The sequence below is a fragment of the Lucilia sericata genome, unplaced genomic scaffold (assembly GCF_015586225.1).
Source record: "Lucilia sericata isolate MDLA Ls3-8-SP2 unplaced genomic scaffold, ASM1558622v1 Contig000551F_arrow, whole genome shotgun sequence".
Taxonomy (NCBI): domain Eukaryota; kingdom Metazoa; phylum Arthropoda; class Insecta; order Diptera; family Calliphoridae; genus Lucilia; species Lucilia sericata.
This window is the reverse complement of record NW_023994561.1, coordinates 250,001-276,977: the sequence shown is the minus strand read 5'-3', so window position 1 is coordinate 276,977 and position 26,977 is coordinate 250,001. Positions and strand designations below refer to the sequence as shown.

Genomic DNA, 26,977 nt, shown 5'->3' with positions numbered 1-26,977 from the left:
TAAATTAAAGCTGCTCAAAATATACAATTCTTGTTATTAGTAGTAATATAAAATTGGTCTTATTTCATATTCATTTAATGTATGTATGTATTGTATATATATGTATGTAAGTAGTATATTTGTATATATATAAAAAAACTTCATATTTCTTTACTAGCAAGAAATAAAAAAAAAAAAAAAATAAAAAAAAACATATTATTAAATTAAAACAAATTTTCAAAATTGCAATTTTGAAATCGAAACCCTGATTACATTTTAATAATAATTTTTAAAAAACAATTGTTAGATAAGAATACTTCTTCTGTTAAAATACATGATTTAGTAAATAATAATAGAAATTTTGTTGTTGTGTTCGTTCATCTTCCTTGGAGTGCGCATCAAACACCTCCTCCATGTATTTGCGATTTATGTTTAATAGTATTTTTATTGTTGTTATTATTATTTTCGTTGTTATTGCTACTTTTATTATCATCGAAAAAGACATTTGTGAATATTATAAATACAAGAGCTAAATAGACGCATAATATTATAATAACAGCAATATGATTTGTACAACAACAACAACTTTGTTTAGTTGACAAATTAATTAATGCTACTACCTTGACGTAAATTACTACGTGACGTAGCCATCAAATTACTACGTCGATTGATAAGCGGTGCTGGGGGTCCATTGTTGTTTATTAGTAAAGTATTATTGCTGCTACTGGTGCCGTTGGTGTTATTGTGGTTGTTAAGTTGGCTGTTGCCATGGCCATTTTTAATAGTTTTCTTATTTTTGATGCCATTGCTGACATTGGTGGTGTTCGTGGTATTGTTGTTGTTGTTAACATTATTATTACTATTGGCCTTATTCTTACTGGCAACAGTTGTATTCATTCCCTATTATATAACCGCATTCTCTACATAATTAGCAGGCAACATACCAGGTTTTACCTGTACGTTCCACACGACCAGTCATCCAGCCCGAATCAATTGATTCCACTTCGAATATAATATCACCTTCACGGAAACTAACTTCATCAACATCCTGAGCTTCGTAATCGTATAGAGCACGATAAACCCGCTAAAAGAGAAAATAACAATGAGATCTAGTTGAGTTTTATATAACTTTCAAGTTCTAGTTCAATTCTGTTCTAGAACTAGTTCTAGTTGAGTTCTAGTTAATTTCTAGTTCAGTTCTAGTTCAGTTCTAGATCAGTTCTAGTTCAGTTCTAGTTCAGTTCTAGTTCAGTTCTAATCAGTTCTAGTTCAGTTCTAGTTCAGTTCTAGTTTCAGTTCTAGTTCAGTTCTAGTTCAGTTCTAGTTCAGTTCTAGTTCAGTTCTAGTTCAGTTCTAGTTCAGTTCTAGTTCAGTTCTAGTTCAGTTCTAGTTCAGTTCGAGTTCAGTTCTAGTTCAGTTTCTAGTTCAGTTCTAGCTCAGTTCTAGTTCAGTTGTCTAGTTCAGTGTCTAGCTCAGTTCTAGTTCAGTTCTAGTTCAGTTCTAGTGCAGTTCTAGTTTCAGTTCTAGTTTAGTTCAGTTCTAGTTCATTTCTAGTACAGTTCTAGTTCAGTTCTAGTTCAGTTCTAGTTCAGTTCTAGTTCAGTTCTAGTTGAGTTCTAGTTAAGTTCTAGTTCAGTTCTAGTTCAGTTCTAGTTCAGTTCTAGTTCAGTTCTAGTTCAGTTCTAGTTCAGTTCTAGTTCAGTTCTAGTTCAGTTCTAGTTCAGTTCTAGTTCAGTTCTAGTTCAGTTCTAGTTCAGTTCTAGTTCAGTTCTAGTTCAGTTCTAGTTCAGTTCTAGTTCAGTTCTAGTTCAGTTCTAGTTCAGTTCTAGTTCAGTTCTAGTTCAGTTCTAGTTCAGTTCTAGTTCAGTTCTAGTTCAGTTCTAGTTCAGTTCTAGTTCAGTTCTAGTTCAGTTCTAGTTCAGTTCTAGTTCAGTTCTAGTTCAGTTCTAGTTCAGTTCTAGTTCAGTTCTAGTTCAGTTCTAGTTCAGTTCTAGTTCAGTTCTAATTCAGTTCTAGTTGAGTTCTAGTTGAGTTCTAGTTAAGTTCAGTTCTAGTTCAGTTCTAGTTCAGTTCTAGTTCAGTTCTAGTTCAGTTCTAGTTCAGTTCTAGTTCAGTTCTAGTTCAGTTCTAGTTCAGTTCTAGTTCAGTTCTAGTTCAGTTCTAGTTCAGAGTTCTAGTTCAGTTCTAGTTCAGTTCTAGTTCAGTTCTAGTTCAGTTCTAGTTCAGTTCTAGTTCAGTTCTAGTTCAGTTCTAGTTCAGTTCTAGTTCAGTTCTAGTTCAGTTCTAGTTCAGTTCTAGTTCAGTTCTAGTTCAGTTCTAGTTCAGTTCTAGTTCAGTTCTAGTTCAGTTCTAGTTCAGTTCTAGTTCAGTTCTAGTTCAGTTCTAGTTCAGTTCTAGTTCAGTTCTAGTTCAGTTCTAATTCAGTTCTAGTTCAGTTCTAGTTGAGTTCTAGTTAAGTTCTAGTTCAGTTCTAGTTCAGTTCTAGTTCAGTTCTAGTTCAGTTCTAGTTCAGTTCTAGTTCAGTTCTAGTTCAGTTCTAGTTCAGTTCTAGTTCAGTTCTAGTTCAGTTCTAGTTCAGTTCTAGTTCAGTTCTAGTTCAGTTCTAGTTCAGTTCTAGTTCAGTTCTAGTTCAGTTCTAGTTCAGTTCTAGTTCAGTTCTAGTTCAGTTCTAGTTCAGTTCTAGTTCAGTTCTAGTTCAGTTCTAGTTCAGTTCTAGTTCAGTTCTAGTTCAGTTCTAGTTCAGTTCTAGTTCAGTTCTAGTTCAGTTCTAGTTCAGTTCTAGTTCAGTTCTAGTTCAGTTCTAGTTCAGTTCTAGTTCAGTTCTAGTTAAGTTCTAGTTCAGTTCTAGTTCAGTTCTAGTTCAGTTCTAGTTCAGTTCTAGTTCAGTTCTAGTTCAGTTCTAGTTCAGTTCTAGTTCAGTTCTAGTTCAGTTCTAGTTCAGTTCTAGTTCAGTTCTAGTTCAGTTCTAGTTCAGTTCTAGTTCAGTTCTAGTTCAGTTCTAGTTCAGTTCTAGTTCAGTTCTAGTTCAGTTCTAGTTCAGTTCTAGTTCAGTTCTAGCTCAGTTCTAGTTCAGTTCTAGTTCAGTTCTAGCTCAGTTCTAGTTCAGTTCTAGTTCAGTTCTAGTGCAGTTCTAGTTCAGTTCTAGTTTAGTTCAGTTCTAGTTCATTTCTAGTACAGTTCTAGTTCAGTTCTAGTTCAGTTCTAGTTCAGTTCTAGTTCAGTTCTAGTTCAGTTCTAGTTCAGTTCTAGTTGAGTTCTAGTTAAGTTCTAGTTCAGTTCTAGTTCAGTTCTAGTTCAGTTCTAGTTCAGTTCTAGTTCAGTTCTAGTTCAGTTCTAGTTCAGTTCTAGTTCAGTTCTAGTTCAGTTCTAGTTCAGTTCTAGTTCAGTTCTAGTTCAGTTCTAGTTCAGTTCTAGTTCAGTTCTAGTTCAGTTCTAGTTCAGTTCTAGTTCAGTTCTAGTTCAGTTCTAGTTCAGTTCTAGTTCAGTTCTAGTTCAGTTCTAGTTCAGTTCTAGTTCAGTTCTAGTTCAGTTCTAGTTCAGTTCTAGTTCAGTTCTAGTTCAGTTCTAGTTCAGTTCTAGTTCAGTTCTAGTTCAGTTCTAGTTCAGTTCTAGTTCAGTTCTAATTCAGTTCTAGTTGAGTTCTAGTTGAGTTCTAGTTAAGTTCTAGTTCAGTTCTAGTTCAGTTCTAGTTCAGTTCTAGTTCAGTTCTAGTTCAGTTTAGTTCAGTTCTAGTTCAGTTCTAGTTCAGTTCTAGTTCAGTTCTAGTTCAGTTCTAGTTCAGTTCTAGTTCAGTTCTAGTTCAGTTCTAGTTCAGTTCTAGTTCAGTTCTAGTTCAGTTCTAGTTCAGTTCTAGTTCAGTTCTAGTTCAGTTCTAGTTCAGTTCTAGTTCAGTTCTAGTTCAGTTCTAGTTCAGTTCTAGTTCAGTTCTAGTTCAGTTCTAGTTCAGTTCTAGTTCAGTTCTAGTTCAGTTCTAGTTCAGTTCTAGTTCAGTTCTAGTTCAGTTCTAGTTCAGTTCTAGTTCAGTTCTAATTCAGTTCTAGTTCAGTTCTAGTTGAGTTCTAGTTAAGTTCTAGTTCAGTTCTAGTTCAGTTCTAGTTCAGTTCTAGTTCAGTTCTAGTTCAGTTCTAGTTCAGTTCTAGTTCAGTTCTAGTTCAGTTCTAGTTCAGTTCTAGTTCAGTTCTAGTTCAGTTCTAGTTCAGTTCTAGTTCAGTTCTAGTTCAGTTCTAGTTCAGTTCTAGTTCAGTTCTAGTTCAGTTCTAGTTCAGTTCTAGTTCAGTTCTAGTTCAGTTCTAGTTCAGTTCTAGTTCAGTTCTAGTTCAGTTCTAGTTCAGTTCTAGTTCAGTTCTAGTTCAGTTCTAGTTCAGTTCTAGTTCAGTTCTAGTTCAGTTCTAGTTCAGTTCTAGTTCAGTTCTAGTTCAGTTCTAGTTCAGTTCTAGTTCAGTTCTAGTTCAGTTCTAGTTCAGTTCTAGTTCAGTTCTAGTTCAGTTCTAGTTCAGTTCTAGTTCAGTTCTAGTTCAGTTCTAGTTCAGTTTTAGTTCAGTTTTAGTTCAGTTCTAGTTCAGTTCATTTATAGTTCAGTTCTAAACCGATTCAAGCCCTTTTTAAAAAAATTTTAACTTACCAAACTTTGTTTCGACTGTTTTTGCTGTACACTGTGATGTATTTGTTGTTGTTGCTGTTGAACTGCTGGCATATGTTGATAATATTGTTGCTGTTGTTGTAAATGATGTTGTTGTTGTTGCTGCTGCTGTTGTAATTGTTGTTCAGCTGACAAAGAACCATAAATACCATTAACGGGATCAATATCGGCTACCGAACCAATACGTTTTGGATAAGAATTATTAACTGAATACAGCAAAATAAAGAAAAACGTCAAATAAAAAGCGAACATAAATAAATTGAGAAAATTAAATAAAATTAGAGAAGCTGTTTAAAATAAATACAATACACTCGGTTTGACCAGATAAGACTGAAGAAATAACCTAAGCATACAAAATCGTGACTTTTTGTCAAAAATGTTAATCTATTTGGAGGAATTTAAAAGATATCAATAATACAAAATAATATTATTGTCCCACTTTGGTCGCAATTGAATACTGTGCCTGCAATGATTTGGATATTTCATCAATAAAAAACAAATTATGTAATATGTTTAGTACCTAAATCTTGAAATACAGTAATTTTCAATTTAAATTAAAATAATTAAATTAATTAGAACAAAATTGATTAAGCAAATGCATACAATTAAACAAATTATACAAAAAAGCTTCAAAACACAGCTACACATAAAGCGAAGTAGTGATGGAATAATATGCTTAGTGGTAAAATAAATAATTCAAGCTGATTTATGTTTAATTCTATGTTTACTCAAAATAATGTTTAAATCCATAGAGTTAATTTTTCTTCAACGAAAATATTATAAAGTTTTGTAAAAATTATTTAAAGAAATCCAAAACTGTTTTGGGTAATATGTATAAAGGGATTTTAAATTATTACTAAATCAACTTTATAATCGAGAGGAATATTAATATTATATAAATATAATTATGCCAATATTCATGATCAATTTCATACTGTCTGATTTCATGATGTCAAATGAATTTGCCAAGCAAAAAACATCGGAAGAATACCAGTTGAGTAACAGACAGACATTTTGTATAAAAAATAATTGAAAATTAATCAATAAGAAATTTTAAATCAAAAGATATTTCTGTTCTAGTTTTGTACTAGTTCACTTTTCTAGTTCTGTTCTACTTCTGTTCTAGTTCTGTTCTAGTTCTGTTCTAGTTCTGTTCTAGTTCTGTTCTAGTTCTGTTCTAGTTCTGTTCTAGTTCTGTTCTAGTTCTGTTCTAGTTCTGTTCTAGTTCTGTTCTAGTTCTGTTCTAGTTCTGTTCTAGTTCTGTTCTAGTTCTGTTCTAGTTCTGTTCTAGTTCTGTTCTAGTTCTGTTCTAGTTCTGTTCTAGTTCTGTTCTAGTTCTGTTCTGTTCTAGTTCTGTTCTAGTTCTGTTCTAGTTCTGTTCTAGTTCTGTTCTAGTTCTGTTCTAGTTCTGTTCTAGTTCTGTTCTGTTCTAGTTCTGTTCTAGTTCTGTTCTAGTTCTGTTCTAGTTCTGTTCTAGTTCTGTTCTAGTTCTGTTCTGTTCTAGTTCTGTTCTAGTTCTGTTCTAGTTCTGTTCTAGTTCTGTTCTGTTCTAGTTCTGTTCTAGTTCTGTTCTAGTTCTGTTCTGTTCTTTCTGTTCTAGTTCTGTTCTAGTTCTGTTCTAGTTCTGTTCTAGTTCTGTTCTAGTTCTGTTCTAGTTCTGTTCTAGTTCTGTTCTAGTTCTGTTCTAGTTCTGTTCTAGTTCTGTTCTAGTTCTGTTCTAGTTCTGTTCTAGTTCTGTTCTAGTTCTGTTCTGTTCTAGTTCTGTTCTAGTTCTGTTCTAGTTCTGTCTAGTTCTGTTCTAGTTCTGTTCTAGTTCTGTTCTAGTTCTGTTCTGTTCTAGTTCTGTTCTAGTTCTGTTCTAGTTCTGTTCTAGTTCTGTTCTAGTTCTGTTCTAGTTCTGTTCTAGTTCTGTTCTAGTTCTGTTCTAGTTCTGTTCTAGTTCTGTTCTAGTTCTGTTCTAGTTCTGTTCTAGTTCTGTTCTGTTCTAGTTCTGTTCTAGTTCTGTTCTAGTTCTGTTCTAGTTCTGTTCTAGTTCTGTTCTAGTTCTCTCTAGTTCTGTTCTAGTTCTGTTCTAGTTTTAGTTCTGTTCTAGTTCTGTTTTAGTTTTGTTTTAGTTTTGTTTTAGTTTTGTTCTAGCTTTGTTCTAGCTTTGTTCTAGTTCTGTTCTAGTTCTGTTCTAGTTCTGTTCTAGTTCTGTTCTAGTTCTGTTCTATTTCTGTTCTAGTTCTGTTCTAGTTCTGCTCTAGTTCTGTTCTAGTTCTGTTCTAGTTCTGTTCTAGTTCTGTTCTAGTTCTGTTCTAGTTCTGTTCTAGTTCTGTTCTAATTCTGTTCTAGTTCTGTTCTAGTTCTGTTCTAGTTCTGTTCTAGTTCTGTTTTAGTTCTGTTATAGTTCTGTTCTAGTTCTGTTCTAGTTCTGTTCTAGTTCTGTTCTAGTTCTGTTCTAGTTCTGTTCTAGTTCTGTTCTAGTTCTGTTTCTAGTTCTGTTCTAGTTCTGTTCTAGTTCTGTTCTAGTTCTGTTCTAGTCGTTCTAGTTCTGTTCTAGTTCTGTTCTAGTTTCTGTTCTAGTTCTGTTCTAGTTCTGTTCTAGTTCTGTTCTAGTTGTTCTAGTTCTGTTCTAGTCTTTCTAGTTCTGTTCTAGTTCTGTTCTAGTTCTGTTCTAGTTCTAGTTCTGTTCTAGTTCTGTTCTAGTTCTGTTCTAGTTCTGTTATAGTTCTGTTCTAGTTCTGTTCTAGTTTTGTTCTAGTTCTGTTCTAGTCTGTTCTAGTTCTGTTCTAGTTCTGTTTTAGTTCTGTTCTAGTTCTGTTCTAGTTCTGTTCTATTTCTGTTCTAGTTCTGTTCTGTTTCTTTGTTTCACAACTTTCCAAAACAAAAAAAAACTATTTTCAAATTTTACACGACTTTAGCGTTTTAAAAATCATTAACTACAACTAACCTACTCACCCATTACCACGACTATCGGAACTATAGATCAGGGTAGTACTTTGTCTATTTGGATTCGGTAAATTACGTGGACCATCGGATAGAGGATCATAGTCAGCTATTTTACCAATGCTACCGTTGATGACAACACCATTGCTATTGGCATGATGATGATGGTGATGTGATGTCTGTTGGACACCACCGTTATTTAGTGAACCTCCACCACCACCACCAGCAGCACTAGCGGACGAGGCAATGAATTTTGGCCAGATGATGAGGATGGTGTTGGCAAATTAGTTGCTGATGGATAATTATTGTAATTAGTGTTGGAAAATAATTGTTGAGTAGCAGAAGCATTATTGCCGGGATTAGTGGATCCGGGGGAAGTGTAGGAGGAGGCGGAAGAGGTTTGTTGTTGATGGTGGGTGGCAATTGGAGCACCGTTATTGTTTTGTAGTGTAGCAGTGTTGTTGATGTTATTGTTAATGTGATGTTGTTGTTGGTGTTGTTGATACAATTGAGAGTGTGTTGGTGGTTGTTGTTGTGATGTTGGTGGCGCTTGTGGTCTGGAATAGTTTTTATTGTCATACTGATCGTAAGAATATGAAGAGGGAGTGGAGGAAGAGGTTGGTGTGGAAGATTGGGAGGAATCGGCCTGTAGGCCACCAGTTGGATGATGGGAACTTTGTAATATAGCTGAGCGCAATTGATTATATGTATTACTAGGTTGTTGATATTGCTGTTGTTGCAACTGATGTTGCTGTTGCTGATGCTGCTGTTGTTGTTGATGCTGCTGTTGCACATTGGTTGCTGTCGAAGTAGAAGATGGATATAAATGAGAAGTTTGTTTTATTCCTTGTTGTTGTTGAAGTGCATTTGCTGTTGTTGTTGCTGTTGTTGTGGGGTTAATTGACGCAATGTTTGTGGTTGTTGGTAGTGTTGATATTGTTGTTGCTGTTCATGTTGTATAAATTGTTGTTGCTGTTGTTGCTGTAGTGGTGTAGCATATTGATGTTGATGGTGTAATTGTTGTTGTTGTTGTGCTAGTGTTTGTGATGTTTTGCTGTTGTTGTCTACTACTGTTATTGTGTTGTTGGTAGACTTGTGTGGTACCAGCCTGATTGCTGGGCACAATATGAGCAGTATTGTGTTGTTGATGGTGTATGGGTGGTGGTGGCATTGCCTGTTGTTGTGTTGCATAGTGGTATTGTTGCTGCTGTTGTTGTTGTTGCTGTTGCATTGGCAAACGTGGGGACAATTGTTGTGGTGGCAATGGTGAATGGGGTGTTTGTATTTGGGGTGCGTATTGTGCGAATTGTTCAGCTGCCAATTGTTCTGAGAAATATTCCGATTCATCTATTAAAATTTTGTTCAATAGCGGTTTTTGTTTACGTTATTATGTGTGGTGAGTATATTTTTGTTGATTTTCCAATGAGGTTGTTGACATTGATAATTTTCCATTTCAATTTTTTTTCACCATCATGCACACACGTGTGTTGAAAAAAAATATTTGCAATTCGTATTGGATTGGTGAAATGATGATATGAATTGTGGTTGTGTGTGTGTGGTGGTCAATTAAAATGTGGTGAATTGTAATTTTTTATGTGTTTATGGTAAAGTTGAGTTTATTATTTCACAAAACAAGCAACATACAGGATGACACAAAAAACATAAAATTAAAATGGGGGGAAAAATATGAAAATAAAAGGAAATTATAATTAATTGTTAAAAATAATTTAAAAATAAAATACATATAATAAAAAAATCATCAATAACTTAAAACTAAAAGAACAGTATTTCCTTAAAAGCGGCTCTTCCGTTTTAGCTCTAAATGAATTGAGAACAAATAACTTATTTAGTTTTAATTCAATTCAACTTCTTTAGTTATTATTTAATTCTATTGGTTCCAGGACATTTTTATTTCACGTTCTTGTTCATTTACCAGTTTCAGTTCAATTCAATTTCAGTTCAAATACATATCTTTATGGTTATATTCTAAATCGTCTCTATTTTCATTTCTAGTTGAGTCAATTTGCTATAGTTCAGTTCTAGTTCAGTTCCCGTTCAGTTGCAGTTCAGTTCTAGCTCAATTCTAATTCATTTCTTGTTCAGTTCTAGTTCAGTTCGAGTTCAGTTCTAGTTCAGTTCTAGTTCAGTTCTAGTTCAGTTCTAGTTTAGTTCTAGTTCAGTTCTACTTTAGTTCTAATTCTGTTCTACTTCATTTCTTGTTCAGTTCTAATTCAGCTAAGTTTTACTTCATTTCTTGTTCAGTTCTAGTTCTGTTCTAATTCAGTTCTAGTTCAGTTCTAGTTCAGTTCTAATTCAGTTCTAATTCAGTTCTAATTCAGTTCTAGTTCAGTTCTAGTTCAGTTCTAGTTCAGTTCTACTTAAGTTCTAGTTCAGTTCTAGTTCAGTTCTAGTTCAGTTCTAGTTCAGTTTCTAGTTCAGTTCTAGTTCAGTTCTAGTTCAGTTCTAGTTCAGTTCTAGTTCAGTTCTAGTTCAGTTCTAGTTCAGTTCTAGTTCAGTTCTAGTTCAGTTCTAGTTCAGTTCTAGTTCAGTTCTAGTTCAGTTCTAGTTCAGTTCCAGTTCAGTTCTAGTTCAGTTCTAGTTTAGTTCTAGTTCAGTTCTAGTTCAGTTCTAGTTTAGTTCTAGTTCAGTTCTAGTTCTGTTCTAATTCAGTTCTAGTTCAGTTCTAGTTCAGTTCTAGTTCAGTTCTAGTTCAGTTCTAGTTCAGTTCTAGTTCAGTTCTAGTTCAGTTCTAGTTCAGTTCTAGTTCAGTTCTAGTTCAGTTCTAGTTCAGTTCTAGTTCAGTTCTAGTTCAGTTCTAGTTCAGTTCTAGTTCAGTTCTAGTTCAGTTCTAGTTCAGTTCTAGTTCAGTTCTAGTTCAGTTCTAGTTCAGTTCTAGTTCAGTTCTAGTTCAGTTCTAGTTCAGTTCTAGTTCAGTTCTAGTTCAGTTCTAGTTCAGTTCTAGTTCAGTTCTAGTTCAGTTCTAGTTCAGTTCTAGTTCAGTTCTAGTTCAGTTCTAGTTCAGTTCTAGTTCAGTTCTAGTTCAGTTCTAGTTCAGTTCTAGTTCAGTTCTAGTTCAGTTCTAGTTCAGTTCTAGTTCAGTTTAGTTCAGTTCTAGTTCAGTTCTAGTTCACAGTTCTAGTTCAGTTCTAGTTCAGTTCTAGTTCAGTTCTAGTTCAGTTCTAGTTCAGTTCTAGTTCAGTTCTAGTTCAGTTCTAGTTCAGTTCTAGTTCAGTTCTAGTTCAGTTCTATTTAGTTCTAGTTCTTCTAGTTCAGTTCTAGTTCAGTTTCTAGTTCAGTTCTAGTGCAGTTCTAGTTCAGTTCTAGTTCAGTTCTAGTTCAGTTCTAGTTCAGTTCTAGTTCAGTTCTAGTTCAGTTCTAGTTCAGTTCTAGTTCAGTTCTAGTTCAGTTCTAGTTCAGTTCTAGTTCAGTTCTAGTTCAGTTCTAGTTCAGTTCTAGTTCAGTTCTAGTTCAGTTCTAGTTCAGTTCTAGTTCAGTTCTAGTTCAGTTCTAGTTCAGTTTCTAGTTCAGTTCTAGTTCAGTTCTAGTTCAGTTCTAGTTCAGTTCTAGTTCAGTTCTAGTTCAGTTCTAGTTCAGTTCTAGTTCAGTTCTAGTTCAGTTCTAGTTCAGTTCTAGTTCAGTTCTAGTTCAGTTCTAGTTCAGTTCTAGTTCAGTTCTAGTTCAGTTCTAGTTCAGTTCTAGTTCAGTTCTAGTTCAGTTCTAGTTCAGTTCTAGTTCAGTTCTAGTTCAGTTCTAGTTCAGTTCTAGTTCAGTTCTAGTTCAGTTCTAGTTCAGTTCTAGTTCAGTTTCAGTTCTAGTTCAGTTCCAGTTCAGTTCAGTTCTAGTTCAGTTCTAGTTCAGTTCCAGTTCAGTTCTAGTTCAGTTCTAGTTTAGTTCTAGTTCAGTTCTAGTTCAGTTCTAGTTCAGTTCTAGTTCAGTTCTAGTTCAGTTCTAGTTCAGTTCTAGTTCAGTTCTAGTTCAGTTCTAGTTCAGTTCTAGTTCAGTTCTAGTTCAGTTCTAGTTCAGTTCTAGTTCAGTTCTAGTTCAGTTCTAGTTCAGTTCTAGTTCAGTTCTAGTTCAGTTCTAGTTCAGTTCTAGTTCAGTTCTAGTTCAGTTCTAGTTCAGTTCTAGTTCAGTTCTAGTTCAGTTCTAGTTCAGTTCTAGTTCAGTTCTAGTTCAGTTCTAGTTCAGTTCTAGTTCAGTTCTAGTTCAGTTCTAGTTCAGTTCTAGTTCAGTTCTAGTTCAGTTCTAGTTCAGTTCTAGTTCAGTTCTAGTTCAGTTCTAGTTCAGTTCTAGTTCAGTTCTAGTTCAGTTTCTAGTTCAGTTCTAGTTCAGTTCTAGTTCAGTTCTAGTTCAGTTCTAGTTCAGTTCTAGTTCAGTTCTAGTTCAGTTCTAGTTCAGTTCTAGTTCGTTCTAGTTCAGTTCTAGTTCAGTTCTAGTTCAGTTCTAGTTCAGTTCTAGTTCAGTTCTAGTTTAGTTCTAGTTTAGTCCTAGTTCAGTTCTACTTTAGTTCTAATTCAGTTCTTGTTCAGTTCTAGTTCAGTTCTAGTTCAGTTCTAATTCAGCTAAGTTCTACTTCATTTCTTGTTCAGTTCTAGTTCTGTTCTAATTCAGTTCTAGTTCAGTTCTAGTTCAGTTCTAGTTCAGTTCTAGTTCAGTTCTAGTTCAGTTCTAGTTCAGTTCTAGTTCAGTTCTAGTTCAGTTCTAGTTCAGTTCTAGTTCAGTTCTAGTTCTTCAGTTCTAGTTCAGTTCTAGTTCAGTTCTAGTTCAGTTCTAGTTCAGTTCTAGTTCAGTTCTAGTTCAGTTCTAGTTCAGTTCTAGTTCAGTTCTAGTTCAGTTCTAGTTCAGTTCTAGTTCAGTTCTAGTTCAGTTCTAGTTCAGTTCTAGTTCAGTTCTAGTTCAGTTCTAGTTCAGTTCTAGTTCAGTTCTAGTTCAGTTCTAGTTCAGTTCTAGTTCAGTTCTAGTTCAGTTCTAGTTCAGTTCTAGTTCAGTTCTAGTTCAGTTCTAGTTCAGTTCTAGTTCAGTTCTAGTTCAGTTAGCAGTTCAGTACAGTTCTGTTCAGTTCTAGTCAGTTTCTAGTTCAGTTCTAGTTCAGTTCTAGTTCAGTTCTAGTTCAGTTTCTAGTTCAGTTTAGTTCAGTTCAGTTCTAGTTCAGTTCTAGTTCAGTTCTAGTTCCGTCTAAAATAGTTTCTGTATTAGTTTTGCTTCATTTTAAGTTCTGCCTGTATTTATTGATTTTTTTTATTGGGTTTTACCACGTGAAATTCTCCAGGCAGTTTAATACACAAGCACAGTTGTCATTATATGATTGATAATAAATATTATCTCAATTTAAAGGATATTATACAATCTGCGGATATTGACATTCACATATCAATTCAGTTTCGACAACGCTATCTAGTAAACTGTAGATTACACTAAATTAACTAATTTAATTAATGAACATTTAAAAGCACAATTAGGAAATGATTTAGCTGGAAAACAAATAACAATTAAGTTAACAAAACTATCTATTGAAAATGAAATTTATTAAATGAAAATCAAATGAAATTCACACGCGAATTATTGACGTAATCAAAAATCATGCTCACACCGATTTATGTTTGAGTGAAATAATTAAATTAATTTGTTGAAATATATAAGACACATTTGGACTCTCGTGCATGCAAAATAAAACATACAATTTATATCATGCATTAAGAATTTTAGAATGTTAGAAGAATAAACAGACAAAAAGTACATCCGTATGAACATATATATGTACGTCTTTAGTTGCTTGTTTATCTGGAACATTATAAATATATTTTTTTTAATGATTTTCTCTTAATACCCACCTTTTAAATTGTCAGAGGCTTCGGCGGCACCGCGTTGTTTTTCCATGGCAGCTTTTTTCTCCAAATCACCATGATAGGCCACATTTGATATGATTTTTGTATTTTGTTTAATACGCAACGTTTCAGGATCATCGGCGACCTGTCATCAATGTTCCATAAGAGGGATAAGGAGAAGTAAGTGTAAAAGACAGATAAACATGAGGTGGAATTATTAAATGAGTTAAACGAAAATATAATAAAAAAGAGGTTAGAAATGTAAACTAAAATAAACTAAAACTAAATGGTAAATCTTGGCCTCAAGCTAAGTGGGCAAACATCACTTCTTCTCACTCCATTTAAGCGAATGTGGAATGGAATGAAATTAAACCATATGATACCGGTGATGGTAGAGGTAGAGGCCAAAGTAACGCAATATTTTGATTTTTTTTACGATTTTTGTTTTACTATGAACACGTTAACGCCTTTTTTACGGTGTTTTATTCCATCGAATACATTCGAATTGTTTGTTACAAAATTTAAAGTTACTTAAGAACAAAAACTACTTGCAACATTACATACATATATGTACAACAAACTATCGTTGCTGTTGTTGTGACTGACCTGGGTAAATTTGCCTTTAGCCTTTTCAAAATCTTCATGATACTTACATTCGATTGGATTTTTGTATTTTCCGCTATTCTTTTTAATTCGGGCGTATCTGCAATAGCTGTAGCTTTGGCCTTTGGAATGTGCCTGAAAATAGATATGAAAAAAAATAGACAAAATATTTTAATACCAAGGAATTTATAATAAACTATATATTTTTAGAATACTGTTATAAAAGTTTAAATGGAAATTATACTAAAACTAAACTAGAACAGAACTAGAATCAAAATAGTACAGAACAGAACAGAACTAGAACAGAACTAGAACATAATTAGAACAGAACTAGAACAGAACTAGAACAGAACTAGAACAGAACTAGAACAGAACTAGAACTAGAACAGAACTAGAACAGAACTAGAACAAAACTAGAACAGAACTATAACAGAACTGGAACAGAACTAGAACAGAACTAGAACAGAACTAGAACAGAACTAGAACAGAACTAGAACAGAACTAGAACAGAACTAGAACAGAACTAGAACAGAACTAGAACAGAACTAGAACAGAACTAGAACAGAACTAGAACTGAACTAGAACTGAACTAGAACTGAACAGAACTAGAACAGAACTAGAACTAGAACAGAACTAGAACAGAACTAGAACAGAACTAGAACAGAACTAGAACAGAACTAGAACAGAACTAGAACAGAACTAGAACAGAACTAGAACAGAACTAGAACAGAACTAGAACAGAACTAGAACAGAACTAGAACAGAACTAGAACAGAACTAGAACAGAACTAGAAACAGAACTAGAACTAGAACAGAACTAGAACTAGAACAGAACTAGAACAGAACTAGAACAGAACTAGAACAGAACTAGAACAGAACTAGAACAGAACTAGAACAGAACTAGAACAGAACTAGAACAGAACTAGAACAGAACTAGAACAGAACTAGAACAGAACTAGAACAGAACTAGAACAGAACTAGAACAGAACTAGAACAGAACTAGAACAGAACTAGAACAGATCCAGAACTGAACTAGAACAGAACTAGAACAGAACTAGAACAGAACTAGAACTGAACTAGAACTGAACTAGAACAGAACTAGAACAGAACTAGAACAGAACTAGAGCAGAACTAGAACAGAACTAGAACAGAACTAGAACAGAACTAGAACAGAACTAGAACAGAACTAGAACAGAACTAGAACTGAACTAGAACTGAACTAGAACTGAACTAGAACTGAACTAGAACTGAACTAGAACTGAACTAGAACTGAACTAGAACTGAACTAAAACTGAACTAGAACTGAACTAGAACTGAACTAGAACTGAACTAAAACTGAACTAGAACTGAACTAGAACTGAACTAGAACTGAACTAGAACTGAACTAGAACTGAACTAGAACTGAACTAGAACTGAACTAGAACTGAACTAGAACTGAACTAGAACTGAACTAGAACTGAACTAGAACTGAACTAGAATTGAACTAGAACTGAACTAGAACTGAACTAAAACTGAACTAGAACTGAACTAGAACTGAACTAGAACTGAACTAGATCTGAACTAGAACTGAACTAGATCTGAACTAGAACTGAACTAGAACTGAACTAGAACTGAACTAGAACTGAACTAGATCTGAACTAGATCTGAACTAGAACTGAACTAGAACTGTACTAGAACTGTACTAGAACTGAACTAGAACTGAACTAGAACTGAACTAGAACTGAACTAGAACTGAACTAGAACTGAACTAGAACTGAACTAGAATTGAACTAGAACTGAACTAGAACTAGACTAGAACTGAACTAGAATTGAACTAGAACTGAACTAGAACTGAACTAGAACTGAACTAAAACTGAACTAGAACTGAACTAGAACTGAACTAGAACTGAACTAAAACTGAACTAGAACTGAACTAGAACTAGAACTGAACTAGAACTGAAAAGATGCTAAGCCGAACATATGGCAAATTTATTCCAGTTGGCATTACTGGTTTTCTCTTTAATTCATTCTAACATTTTGTCAGCACTTTCGATTGCTTCATCACAGTTTTTTCTGTCCAACATTGAACTATTTTTGTGTGTAAACAATTTCAAATCAATTTTAATTTGGAACATTTAGAATCAAAAAAGCTTTAATTGTAGAGACACTCCTTTTTTTTAACAAAAAAAAAAAAAAATAAAAAAAACGTATGGCAAATTTCATTGTGCTGGATAAAAAAAAACTATAAATTTGAATTCAGCAAAAAGAATTACACAATATTTGTTAATTAAATTTAAAAACTAAACGATTTTTTTTGCGATTTTATTAAACAAACATTTGTTGTTATTTTATTTCTCTACTTCATTAGCAGCAACCATTTTAAAGCGGAAAGTGTGATGATGTTGGTGATACAAACCAAATACAGCTAATAGTATTCATACAATCTGATCAGATCTAACTGTATAGATATCAGCAGTCAAACATCTTGTATAATTGAACATGATGATGTCAACAAATTAAAACGGTTTTTCTGTTTTATTTAGAGTATAACAAATTCACTTTTTTTTTTTCTTAAGCACATTTTAATTTTTATGATACATTTTATTCTAGTTTCTATTTGTAGATTTTTTTCCTATCATTCGAATAGTTTATGTTCTATTTATTTTTGTGGCAATTATTTAAAGTACAAGTTGTCTGTAGTTTGATTTATAATAATTTTTAAAACTTTTTTTCTTTATTATTAAAACTATTTTTTTTTTGTTGTGCTGGATATGAGATAATGTGGCTGACTTTTGTTGGTTTGGCAATTGCAGAAATATTTATATACATATGTATGTATGTACGAACATACATATTTATTTTTAATCTTCTAAATTTATATGTAAATGAAAGTAAAACTAGACATAAAAATAGATTTCGTTGTACATAAATGTATAAAATACAAATAGATATTGTAGATGTTACAATTGCAACTATATCCAGGTTCCATTTTATTTGGTTCAATGGGTTTTTATGTTAATTTGTGAACACGAGTACTTGGTATATATTCCACAATAGCTGTTTATTAAAATAACAGAACAAAAAAACTTGGCAAATGAGCTGCTACAATTATCTACTTAAAATATTTCTGTGACAATGTCATATAATATGTTAAGTCAACATAAGTAAGTTTTTTTTAACTGAAACTAAACTGAAAAAAAACTGAAACTGAACTGAAACTGAACTGAGACTGAACTGAAACTGAACTGAAACTGAACTGAAACTGAACTGAAACTGAACTGAAACTGAACTGAAACTGAACTGAAACTGAACTGAAACTGAACTGAAACTGAACTGAACTGAACTGAAACTGAACTGAAACTGAACTGAAACTGAACTGAAACTGAACTGAAACTGAACTGAAACTGAACTGAAACTGAACTGAAACTGAACTGAAACTGAACTGAAACTGAACTGAAACTGAACTGAAACTGAACTGAAACTGAACTGAAACTGAACTGAAACTGAACTGAAACTGAACTGAAACTGAACTGAAACTGAACTGAAACTGAACTGAAACTGAACTGAACTGAACTGAAGCTGAAACTGAACTGAAACTGAAACTGAAACTGAACTGAAACTGAAACTGAACTGAACTGAAACTGAAACTGAAACTGAACGAACTGAACTGAACTGAAACTGAACTGAAACTGAACTGAAAACTGAACGAAACTGAACGAAACTGAACTGAAACTGAACTGAAAACTGAAACTGAACTGAAACTGAACTGAAAACTGAACTGAAACTGAACTGAAACTGAACTGAAACTGAACTGAAACTGAACTGAAACTGAAACTGAACTGAAACTGAACTGAAACTGAACTGAAACTGAACTGAAACCTGAACTGAAACTGAACTGAAACGAAACTGAAACTGAACTGAACTGAAACTGAACTGAAACTGAACTGAAACTGAAACTGAAACTGAACTGAAACTGAACTGAAACTGAAACTGAACTGAAACTGAACTGAACTGAAACTGAAACTGAACTGAACTGAACTGAAACTGAACTGAAACTGAACTGAAACTGAACTGAAACTGAACTGAAACTTGAACTGAAACTGAACTGAAGAACTGAACTGAAATGAAACTGAACTGAACTGAACTGAAACTGAAACTGACTGAAACTGAACTGAACTGAACTGAACTGAACTGAAGAACTGAAACTGAAACTGAACTGAAACTGAACTGAAACTGAACTGAAACTGAACTGAAACTGAACTGAAACTGAACTGAAACTGAACTGAAACTGAGACTGAACTGAACTGAACTGAACCGAACCGAACCGAAACTGAACTTTTCATGTTTTAATTAATATTTAAATAATTTTTCCACATCATTTTGTTCATCTTTCGCGCTTATTGTTTTATATTTTTGTATTGTTATATTTTTGTTATTGTTCTCAATTACAAATTATAATTAACTGGGGAAATGATGGCAACATGAGAATTACATGTCAATTATTTTAATTGACAGTGTAAAAATTAAAAAAATATATTTAAATTAAAAAGATACAAAAAAAAATATAACCTCATTTAACCCTTGAAAATCAATAATATAATTAAAATACAATATTTTATTATTATTTTTCTCTATAATATTATAGTAGCCAGGGATGGTAAATTAAATGATATCAGCGATGATAAATTAAACTTTAAAACTAACAGAAAATATATTTTACCACTAAACATGGATGAAGCATTTTGCAATGCAAGTCATCCAATTTCGTCCATAAATAATAAAAATCATAGGTTGTACAACTATATCCTCTGATTTTTTTACTATTTTAATACTATAACATACAAATTTGCGCAAATTAAGTTAAATATTTCTATATGAGACAACACTGTTTGCATACCCATGTTATTTATTGTTTGCTTTGGTTTTTACTCTTTTGCTCAGAAATTGGCTTGTTATCTTTCGATTAAAATCGTGTTATTGTTTAACAAACAATAACAAAAACAGTATTGTTGGTAAATGCGAAATCTCCCCTCAATCCCCATTTACTGAACCATCTACCAACAACTGGCACATTTTCTACATGTACATACTATGTACTTATGTTTCGTATGCAAAAAAAGTGTTGCTGTTGAATTGGAGCAACACTTTCTCATTATTTGCCACAATAACACATATAGTTGTTGTTTTTTTTTTACTTTTTTCCTGTGGGGGCAAAGAATTAATATAGAATTGCGGTTGGTATTATTTATTTGGTATCATTATCATCGAATGAATATTTAATTTCTTATTTATAGGAGCCAACGAAAGGTTTAAAAAACAATGAGGGGACAAAGGAATAAATATATATAAAAAGTTATTATGCTAAAAATATACAAGAAATAAAGAATTTATCGAAAATGTTTATTTTATAATTAGGAATTTTACAGAACCAAAACTGAAGTTAAAGTAATTAAATGGAAATTGAATGGAAATAGTACAGAACTAGAACAGAACTAGAACTGAACTAGAACTGAACTAGAACTGAACTAGAACTAGAACTGAACTAGAACTGAACTAGAACTGAACTAGAACTGAACTAGAACTGAACTAGAACTAGAACTGAACTAGAACTGAACTAGAACTGAACTAGAACTGAACTAGAACTGAACTAGAACTGAACTAGAACTGAACTAGAACTGAATTAGAACTGAACTAGAACTGAACTAGAACTGAACTAGAAACTGAACTAGAACTGAACTAGAACTGAACTAGAACTGAACTAGAACTAGAACTTGAACTAGAACTGACTAGAACTGAACTAGAACTGACCTAGAACTGAACTAGAATTGAACTAGAACTGAACTAGAACTGAACTAGAACTGAACTAGAACTGAACTAGAACTAAACTAGAACTAAACTAGAACTAAACTAGAACTGAACTAGAACTGAACTAGAACTGAACTAGAACTGAACTAGAACTGAACTAGAACTGAACTAGAACTAACTAGAACTGAACTAGAACTGAACTAGAACTAAACTAGAACTGAACTAGAACTGAACTAGAACTGAACTAGAACTGAACTAGAACTGAACTAGAACTAAACTAGAACTAAACTAGAACTGAACTAGAATTGAACTAGAACTGAACTAGAGCTAAACTAAACTGAACTAGAACTGAACTAGAACTGAACTAGAACTGAACTAGAACTAAACTAGAACAGAACTAGAACTGAACTAGAACTGAACGAGAACTGAGCTAGAACTGAACTAGAACTGAACTAGAACTGACTAGAACTGAACTAGAACTGAACTAGAACTGAACTAGAACTGAACTAGAACTGAACTAGAACTGAACTAGAACTGAACTAGAACTGAACTAGAACTGAACTAGAACTACAGAACTGAACTAGAACTGAACTAGAACTGAACTAGAACTGAACTAGAACTGAACTAGAACTGAACTAGAACTGAACTAGAACTGAACTAGAACTGAACTAGAACTGAACTAGAACTGAACTAGAACTGAACTAGAACTCAACTAGAACTGAACCAGAACTCAACTAGAACTGAACTAGAACTGAACTAGAACTGAATTAGAACTGAACTAGAACTGAACTGGAACCGAACTAGAACTGAACTAGAACTAAACTAGAACTAAACTAGAACTGAACTAGAACTGAACTAGAACTGAACTAGAACTGAACTAGAACTGAACTAGAACTGAACTAGAACTAAACTAGAACTGAACTAGAACTGAACTAGAACTGAACTAGAACTAGAACTGAACTAGAACTGAACTAGAACTGAACTAGAACTGAACTAGAACTGAACTAGAACTGAACTAGAACTGAACTAGAACTGAACTAGAACTGAACTAGAACTGAACTAGAACTGAACTAGAACTGAACTAGAACTGAACTAGAACTGAACTAGAACGAACTAGAACTGAACTAGAACTGAACTAGAACTGAACTAGAACTGAACTAGAACTGACTAACTGAACTAGAACTGAACTAGAACTGAACTAGAACTGAACTAGAACTGAACTAGAACTGAACTAGAACTGAACTAGAACTGAACTAGAACTGAACTAGAACTGAACTAGAACTGAACTAGAACTGACACTAGAACTGAACTAGAACTGAACTAGAACTGAACTAGAACTGAACTAGAACTGATACTAGAACTGAACTAGAACTGAACTAGAATTGAACTAGAACTGAACTAGAACTGAACTAGAACTGAACTAGAACTGAAACTAGAACTGAACTAGAACTGAACTAGAACTGAACTAGAACTGAACTAGAACTGAACTAGAACTGAACTAGAACTGAACTAGAACTGAACTAGAACTGAACTAGAACTGAACTAGAACTGAACTAGAACTAGAACTGAACTAGAACTGAACTAGAACTGAACTACAACTGAACTAGAACTGAACTAGAACTAGAACTGAACTAGAACTAGAACTGAACTAGAACTGAACTAGAACCGATCTAGAACTGAACTAGAACTGAACTAGAACTGAACTAAACTGAACTAGAACTGAACTAGAACTGAACTAGAACTGAACTAGAACTGAACTAGAACTGAACTAGAACTGAACTAGAACTGAACTAGAACTGAACTAGAACTGAACTAGAACTGAACTAGAACTAGAACTGAACTAGAACTGAACTAGAACTGAACTAAACTAACTAGAACTGAACTAGAACTGAACTAGAACTGAACTAGAACTGAACTAGAACTGAACTAGAACTAAACTAGAACTGAACTAGAACTGAACTAGAACTGAACTAGAACTGAACTAGAACTGAACTAGAACTGAACTAGAACTAGAACTGAACTAGAACTGAACTAGAACTGAACTAGAACTGAACTAGAACTGAACTAGAACTGAACTAGAACTGAACTAGAACTGAACTAGAAACTGAACTAGAACTGAACTAGAACTGAACTAGAACTAAACTAGAACTGAACTAGAACTGAACTAGAACTGAACTAGAACTAGAACTGAACTAGAACTGAACTAGAACTGAACTAGAACTGAACTAGAACTGAACTAGAACTGAACTAGAACTGAACTAGAACTGAACTAGAACTGAACTAGAACTGAACTAGAACTGAACTGAGAACTAGAACTGAACTAGAACTGAACTAGAACTGAACTAGAACTGAACTAGAACTGAACTAGAACTGAACTAGAACTGAACTAGAACTGAACTAGAACTGAACTAGAACTGAACTAGAACTGAACTAGAACTGAACTAGAACTGAACTAGAACTGAACTAGAACTGAACTAGAACTGAACTAGAACTGAACTAGAACTGAACTAGAACTGACCTAGAACTGACCTAGAACTGACCTAGAACTAAACTAGAACTGAACTAGAACTGAACTAGAACTGAACTAGAACTCAACTAGAACTGAACTAGAACTGAACTAGAACTGAACTAGAACTGAACTAGAACTGAACTAGAACTGAACTAGAACTGAACTAGAACTGAACTAGAACTGAACTAGAACTGAACTAGAACTGAACTGGAACTGAACTAGAACTGAACTAGAACTGAACTAGAACTGAACTAGAACTGAACTAGAACTGAACTAGAACTGAACTAGAACTGAACTAGAACTGAACTAGAACTGAACTAGAACTGAACTAGAACTGAACTAGAACTGAACTAGAACTGAACTAGAACTGAACTAGAACTGAACTAGAACTGAACTAGAACTGAACTAGAACTGAACTAGAACTGAACTAGAACTGAACTAGAACTGAACTAGAACTGAACTAGAACTGAACTAGAACTGAACTAGAACTGAACTAGAACTGAACTAGAACTGAACTAGAACTGAACTAGAACTGAACTAGAACTGAACTAGAACTGAACTAGAACTGAACTAGAACTGAACTAGAACTGAACTAGAACTGAACTAGAACTGAACTAGAACTAGACTGAACTAGAACTGAACTAGAACTGAACTAGAACTGAACTAGAACTGAACTAGAACTGAACTAGAACTGAACTAGAATGAACTAGAACTGAACTAGAACTGAACTAGAACTGAACTAGAACTGAACTAGAACTGAACTAGAACTGAACTAGAACTGAACTAGAAATGAACTAGAACTGAGCTAGAACTGAACTAGAACTGAACTAGAACTGAACTAGAACTGAACTAGAACTGAACTAGAACTGAACTAGAACTAGAACTGAACTAGAACTGAACTAGAACTGAACTAGAACTGAACTAGAACTGAACTAGAACTGAACTAGAACTGAACTAGAACTGAACTAGAACTGAACTAGAACTGAACTAGAACTGAACTAGAACTGAACTAGAACTGAACTAGAACTGAACTAGAACTGAACTAGAACTGAACTAGAAACTGAACTGAACTTACTAGAACTGAACTAGATACTGACTAGACTGAACTAGAACTGAACTAGAACTGAACTAGAACTGAATTAGAACTGAACTAGAACTGAACTAGAACTGAACTAGAACTGAATCTAGAACCTGACTAGAACTGAACTAGAACTGAACTGTAACTAAAAAAGTTCCCAAAATTTCCAAAAAAATTTCGATGGAACTGTTGTTGATCACTTTGATCTTGAAATTTCAGTGTTTATTAAGATTTAAAGTGTGTTTTTAACAGCCCAAAGGGTGTCATACAAAATACGGTTATTTCAGCGAAAATAAACTGTATTCAAGCGAATAGCGAAATAAGATGAAAATAAAAGGGAATACAAATAATGACAATGTTTTGAGTGACATAGTTTTATTAACAAATAGAAACCATTGGCTATTAAAAATGCATTGAAAAAAGTAAATAAATAAAAAAGATATTGATTGCATAATGACATGGTTAAAAACAATAGATTTTTACTATGTATATCAAGTACAAAATATCGCATACATCGTGTATAAGAAGATTGTTTAAACAATAGAAAAAAAAAAAAATTCTACATGAATGTCGCATAGTTTTTGTGTGTAAAAATTGTATTAGGGAGGTGTTAAGTTATGAGGGTTTTTAAATTTTTGTACTCAAATGTTTCTGTGTTATTAGGGCTTTATATTTTCTATTTGTTTTGGGAGCCACCTTAATTAGCGTATGTTTAAGTTCACAAGCAACATATTTTTTTTTTGCAAATAATTAAATTTCCTTACATACATATAACAATATAAAGCAAACAAAAATATATATTGTTTAATATGAAAATAAATAAAAAGAATTGTATGTGTAAACCGGAGCATATTTAACCCACTTTAGGTTGAAATCGATTAAAAAACCTAGATGTTGCAACTACATATACGAAATCAGTTAGTTATGAGTACTAATTAATTTAATAATGAACCTCATTAAATTGTTATAAATACTGAAATTTTAATGAATTTTAAATATTTGAAAAATTTTAAGATTTTGGTAATTGAGTTCTATGTCCGATATCGCCAAATTTTTAGGTTTTTAAAATAAAAGAAAATTCTCGAGTATTACAAAAATGTGTCAAACTTTTGCTGTTTTGTCCCAGTATTTGTATACTATATACCTTTCATCTCCAAATTCCTTATGATTTCCTATCTCCTTTCTAACACAGACCTCCAGCTGCTGTCCATAGAAAACATACATTTTCCAACAACAACTAAATAATACAGAAAGTAGCACTGTAGAGTATGTGGATAAATGAAAATGACATAAATTAATTTATTATTTATGTTTAAACTGCTAATATTTTTTAATTTATTTTCTTTTTTTTTTGGTGTCTGTGTGTTTTCAGTGACCATTGAGCATAAATTCCCGGCATTTAGTTCAATGAACTTGTTAAATGTTTACATTTAATATGTTAAATGAGAGATAGAGAGAGAGAAAAGTAGAAAAAAAAAATCAACAACATGTCCTAAGAGAAAATTAAACCCTTAATTGATGTAAGTAATTAAAACAAGTACTTGCATACTTTAAGGCTAATGTAAAATAAGAAAATATTAGCATATTTTTAGTTGTCTACAAAATGATTATTAAAGAAACATTTTGCAGATGAAGGTAATGTCAAATTTTTGGCAACCGTATTAACCTTTAAAATAATTTAATAAAAATATAGTTTTTTATGAACAAAATAAGAAAAATTTTAAACTAGTTATACATTTTTTGTAAATTGTTTTATATCTATAACTTATCAACAAGTTAAATTGCTTTGGTTATTTATAAAGATCAATATGAAAAAATGGGTTAAAATATACAATCTGAAAAATTCAATTATTTCAATATGGTGTGTTAATTAATTTTTTTCTTATGTACATATTTAAAATGATTGATGTTAAAATAACTATTAACTCACTCAAAAAAGCTGTCAGTGACCACAAACTTACGTCTTTTTTTTGCTTGATTTTTAAGTGTTTTTGAGGCTAATAACAATATATTATCAAATTATAGCAGTTTTGTATTAAAAGATTTATACATTTAGGCATCACCTCATACATATATATGGGAGGTTCAAAGTAAATTTTTTGCAGTAATACTAGATAGATAGATTTAATTTGTGTGAAAATATATGAGTGGGGAATTTTGTGTGATATCTCGATCTATCTATCTATCTATCTATCTATCTATCTATCTATCTATCTATCTATCTATCTATCTATCTATCTATCTATCTATCTATCTATCTATTTATCTATCTATCTATCTATCTATCTATCTATCTATCTATCTATCTATCTATCTATCTATCTATCTATCTATCTATAAGAGCACACAAAGAATCTTAAACAAATACTTCCTCAATATTCGGAATACCCCAATATAAATACGTCATATGTATATTTTAACCAAAATATTATTTAATTTTCAAAACCGATTGACTGCGCTAATTATTTGCAATTATCCCATAAATTAAACGTAATTAAAATTCTAACAGAAAGCTTCGCAACAAGTATAAAAGAATGTATAAAAAACCGGACAGTTAACTATTAAGATTACTAGCAATTCAAAATAGCATTAACGGTAACAACAAGATGACCACCACCACCACCACTACGACTATACGAGGTGAATCCATATTTCGCACACATTTCATATGTTGGCGAATTTTGGGCTTTCTACCAACGGAAAAATATCGTCAACTCTATATTGCCTATTCGATACTTGTGAATATTATCATAACGGTGGGTTATCCATTACATTTAATTGTTGGTCTATTCAAGAGTACTACAATGTATGATATAATCAAAAATTTGGCCATTGCTTTGACCTGTTTGGTGTGCTCCATTAAAACTGTGGCGATTTGGTTGAAATTTAAAAACATAACAAATATGTTTGACATTATAAAGCGTCAGGATCAACGTATTAGTTTGGCGGAAGATGAGGCTTATTATTACAAAAATGTGACATTTAAGAATGTACGCCTGGTATTGTATACATTTGTTATATTATGTATTGGTTCGAGTTCGTTTGCTGAATTAATGGTGTTATGTAATGGTTTAATGGGTAGTTGGGAATTAATGTATCCCGGTTACTTTCCATTCGATACATTTTCTAGCACAAAATTGTACGTAGTGGCGCATTTGTATCAATATGTTGGAGTATCATTTCAAATTTTGCAGAATGTGTTGAATGATACCTTTGCCGCCATGCATTTGGCTTTGTTGAGCGGCCAGATTCATGCTTTAAGTATGAGGGTAGCCAAATTGGGTAGGGATGTTAAGAAATCCCAGGCCGAAAATAATCAGGAGTTATTGAAGTGTATACAGGATCATAAGGATATATTGATGTAAGTTGAAACATTGTTTCTGTGAGATCATTTTATATTCTTATACATTTTTAGCTATCACAGCAAACTACAGGATGTCATCTCCTTCTATATGTTCCTGCAGATTCTCTTCACTAGCATAAATTTATGCGCTACCATCGTATTTATCATTCTATTTGCCACCGATTTCTTTACCATGTTATATTATTTCTTTTACTTCTTAGCCATGACTGGTGAAATTTTGCCCGTTTGTTATTATGGCACTATTATGGAGGAGGAATTTCAAAATTTAA

At 32.9% G+C, this 26,977-nt stretch overlaps 3 protein-coding genes across 4 annotated transcripts in view; 2 read left to right on the top strand and 1 right to left on the bottom strand.

Moving 5' to 3' along the window:
• Window positions 1–26,977, top strand: part of LOC119606095 (odorant receptor 59a-like) — a 42,174-nt gene that overhangs the window by 9,115 nt on the left and 6,082 nt on the right. The window contains exon 1 of one of the 2 annotated variants that reach the window (XM_037959482.1): window positions 24,757–24,864. The exons of the other annotated variant lie outside the window; for it this stretch is intronic. The gene's annotated coding sequence lies outside the window, so the exon portion shown is untranslated. Of the gene's footprint in view, window positions 1–24,756; window positions 24,865–26,977 lie in introns of those variants that run through there. 2 annotated transcript variants of the gene reach the window in all.
• Window positions 883–24,568, bottom strand: LOC119606116 (LIM and SH3 domain protein Lasp). The gene is given in 11 exon segments (XM_037959501.1): window positions 883–924; window positions 926–1,063; window positions 4,601–4,824; window positions 7,560–7,840; window positions 7,843–8,411; window positions 8,414–8,580; window positions 8,651–8,893; window positions 13,378–13,516; window positions 13,978–14,024; window positions 14,027–14,109; window positions 24,489–24,568. Coding segments are annotated over 11 exon segments (2,013 nt in total).
• Window positions 25,945–26,977, top strand: part of LOC119606115 — an 11,074-nt gene continuing 10,041 nt past the window's right edge. Inside the window, 2 exon segments of the mRNA XM_037959500.1 lie at window positions 25,945–26,705; window positions 26,760–26,977. The exon segment at window positions 26,760–26,977 is cut by the window's right edge and continues 103 nt beyond it. Coding sequence (XP_037815428.1) covers window positions 25,951–26,705; window positions 26,760–26,977 — 973 coding nt within the window. The 5' untranslated portion in view covers window positions 25,945–25,950.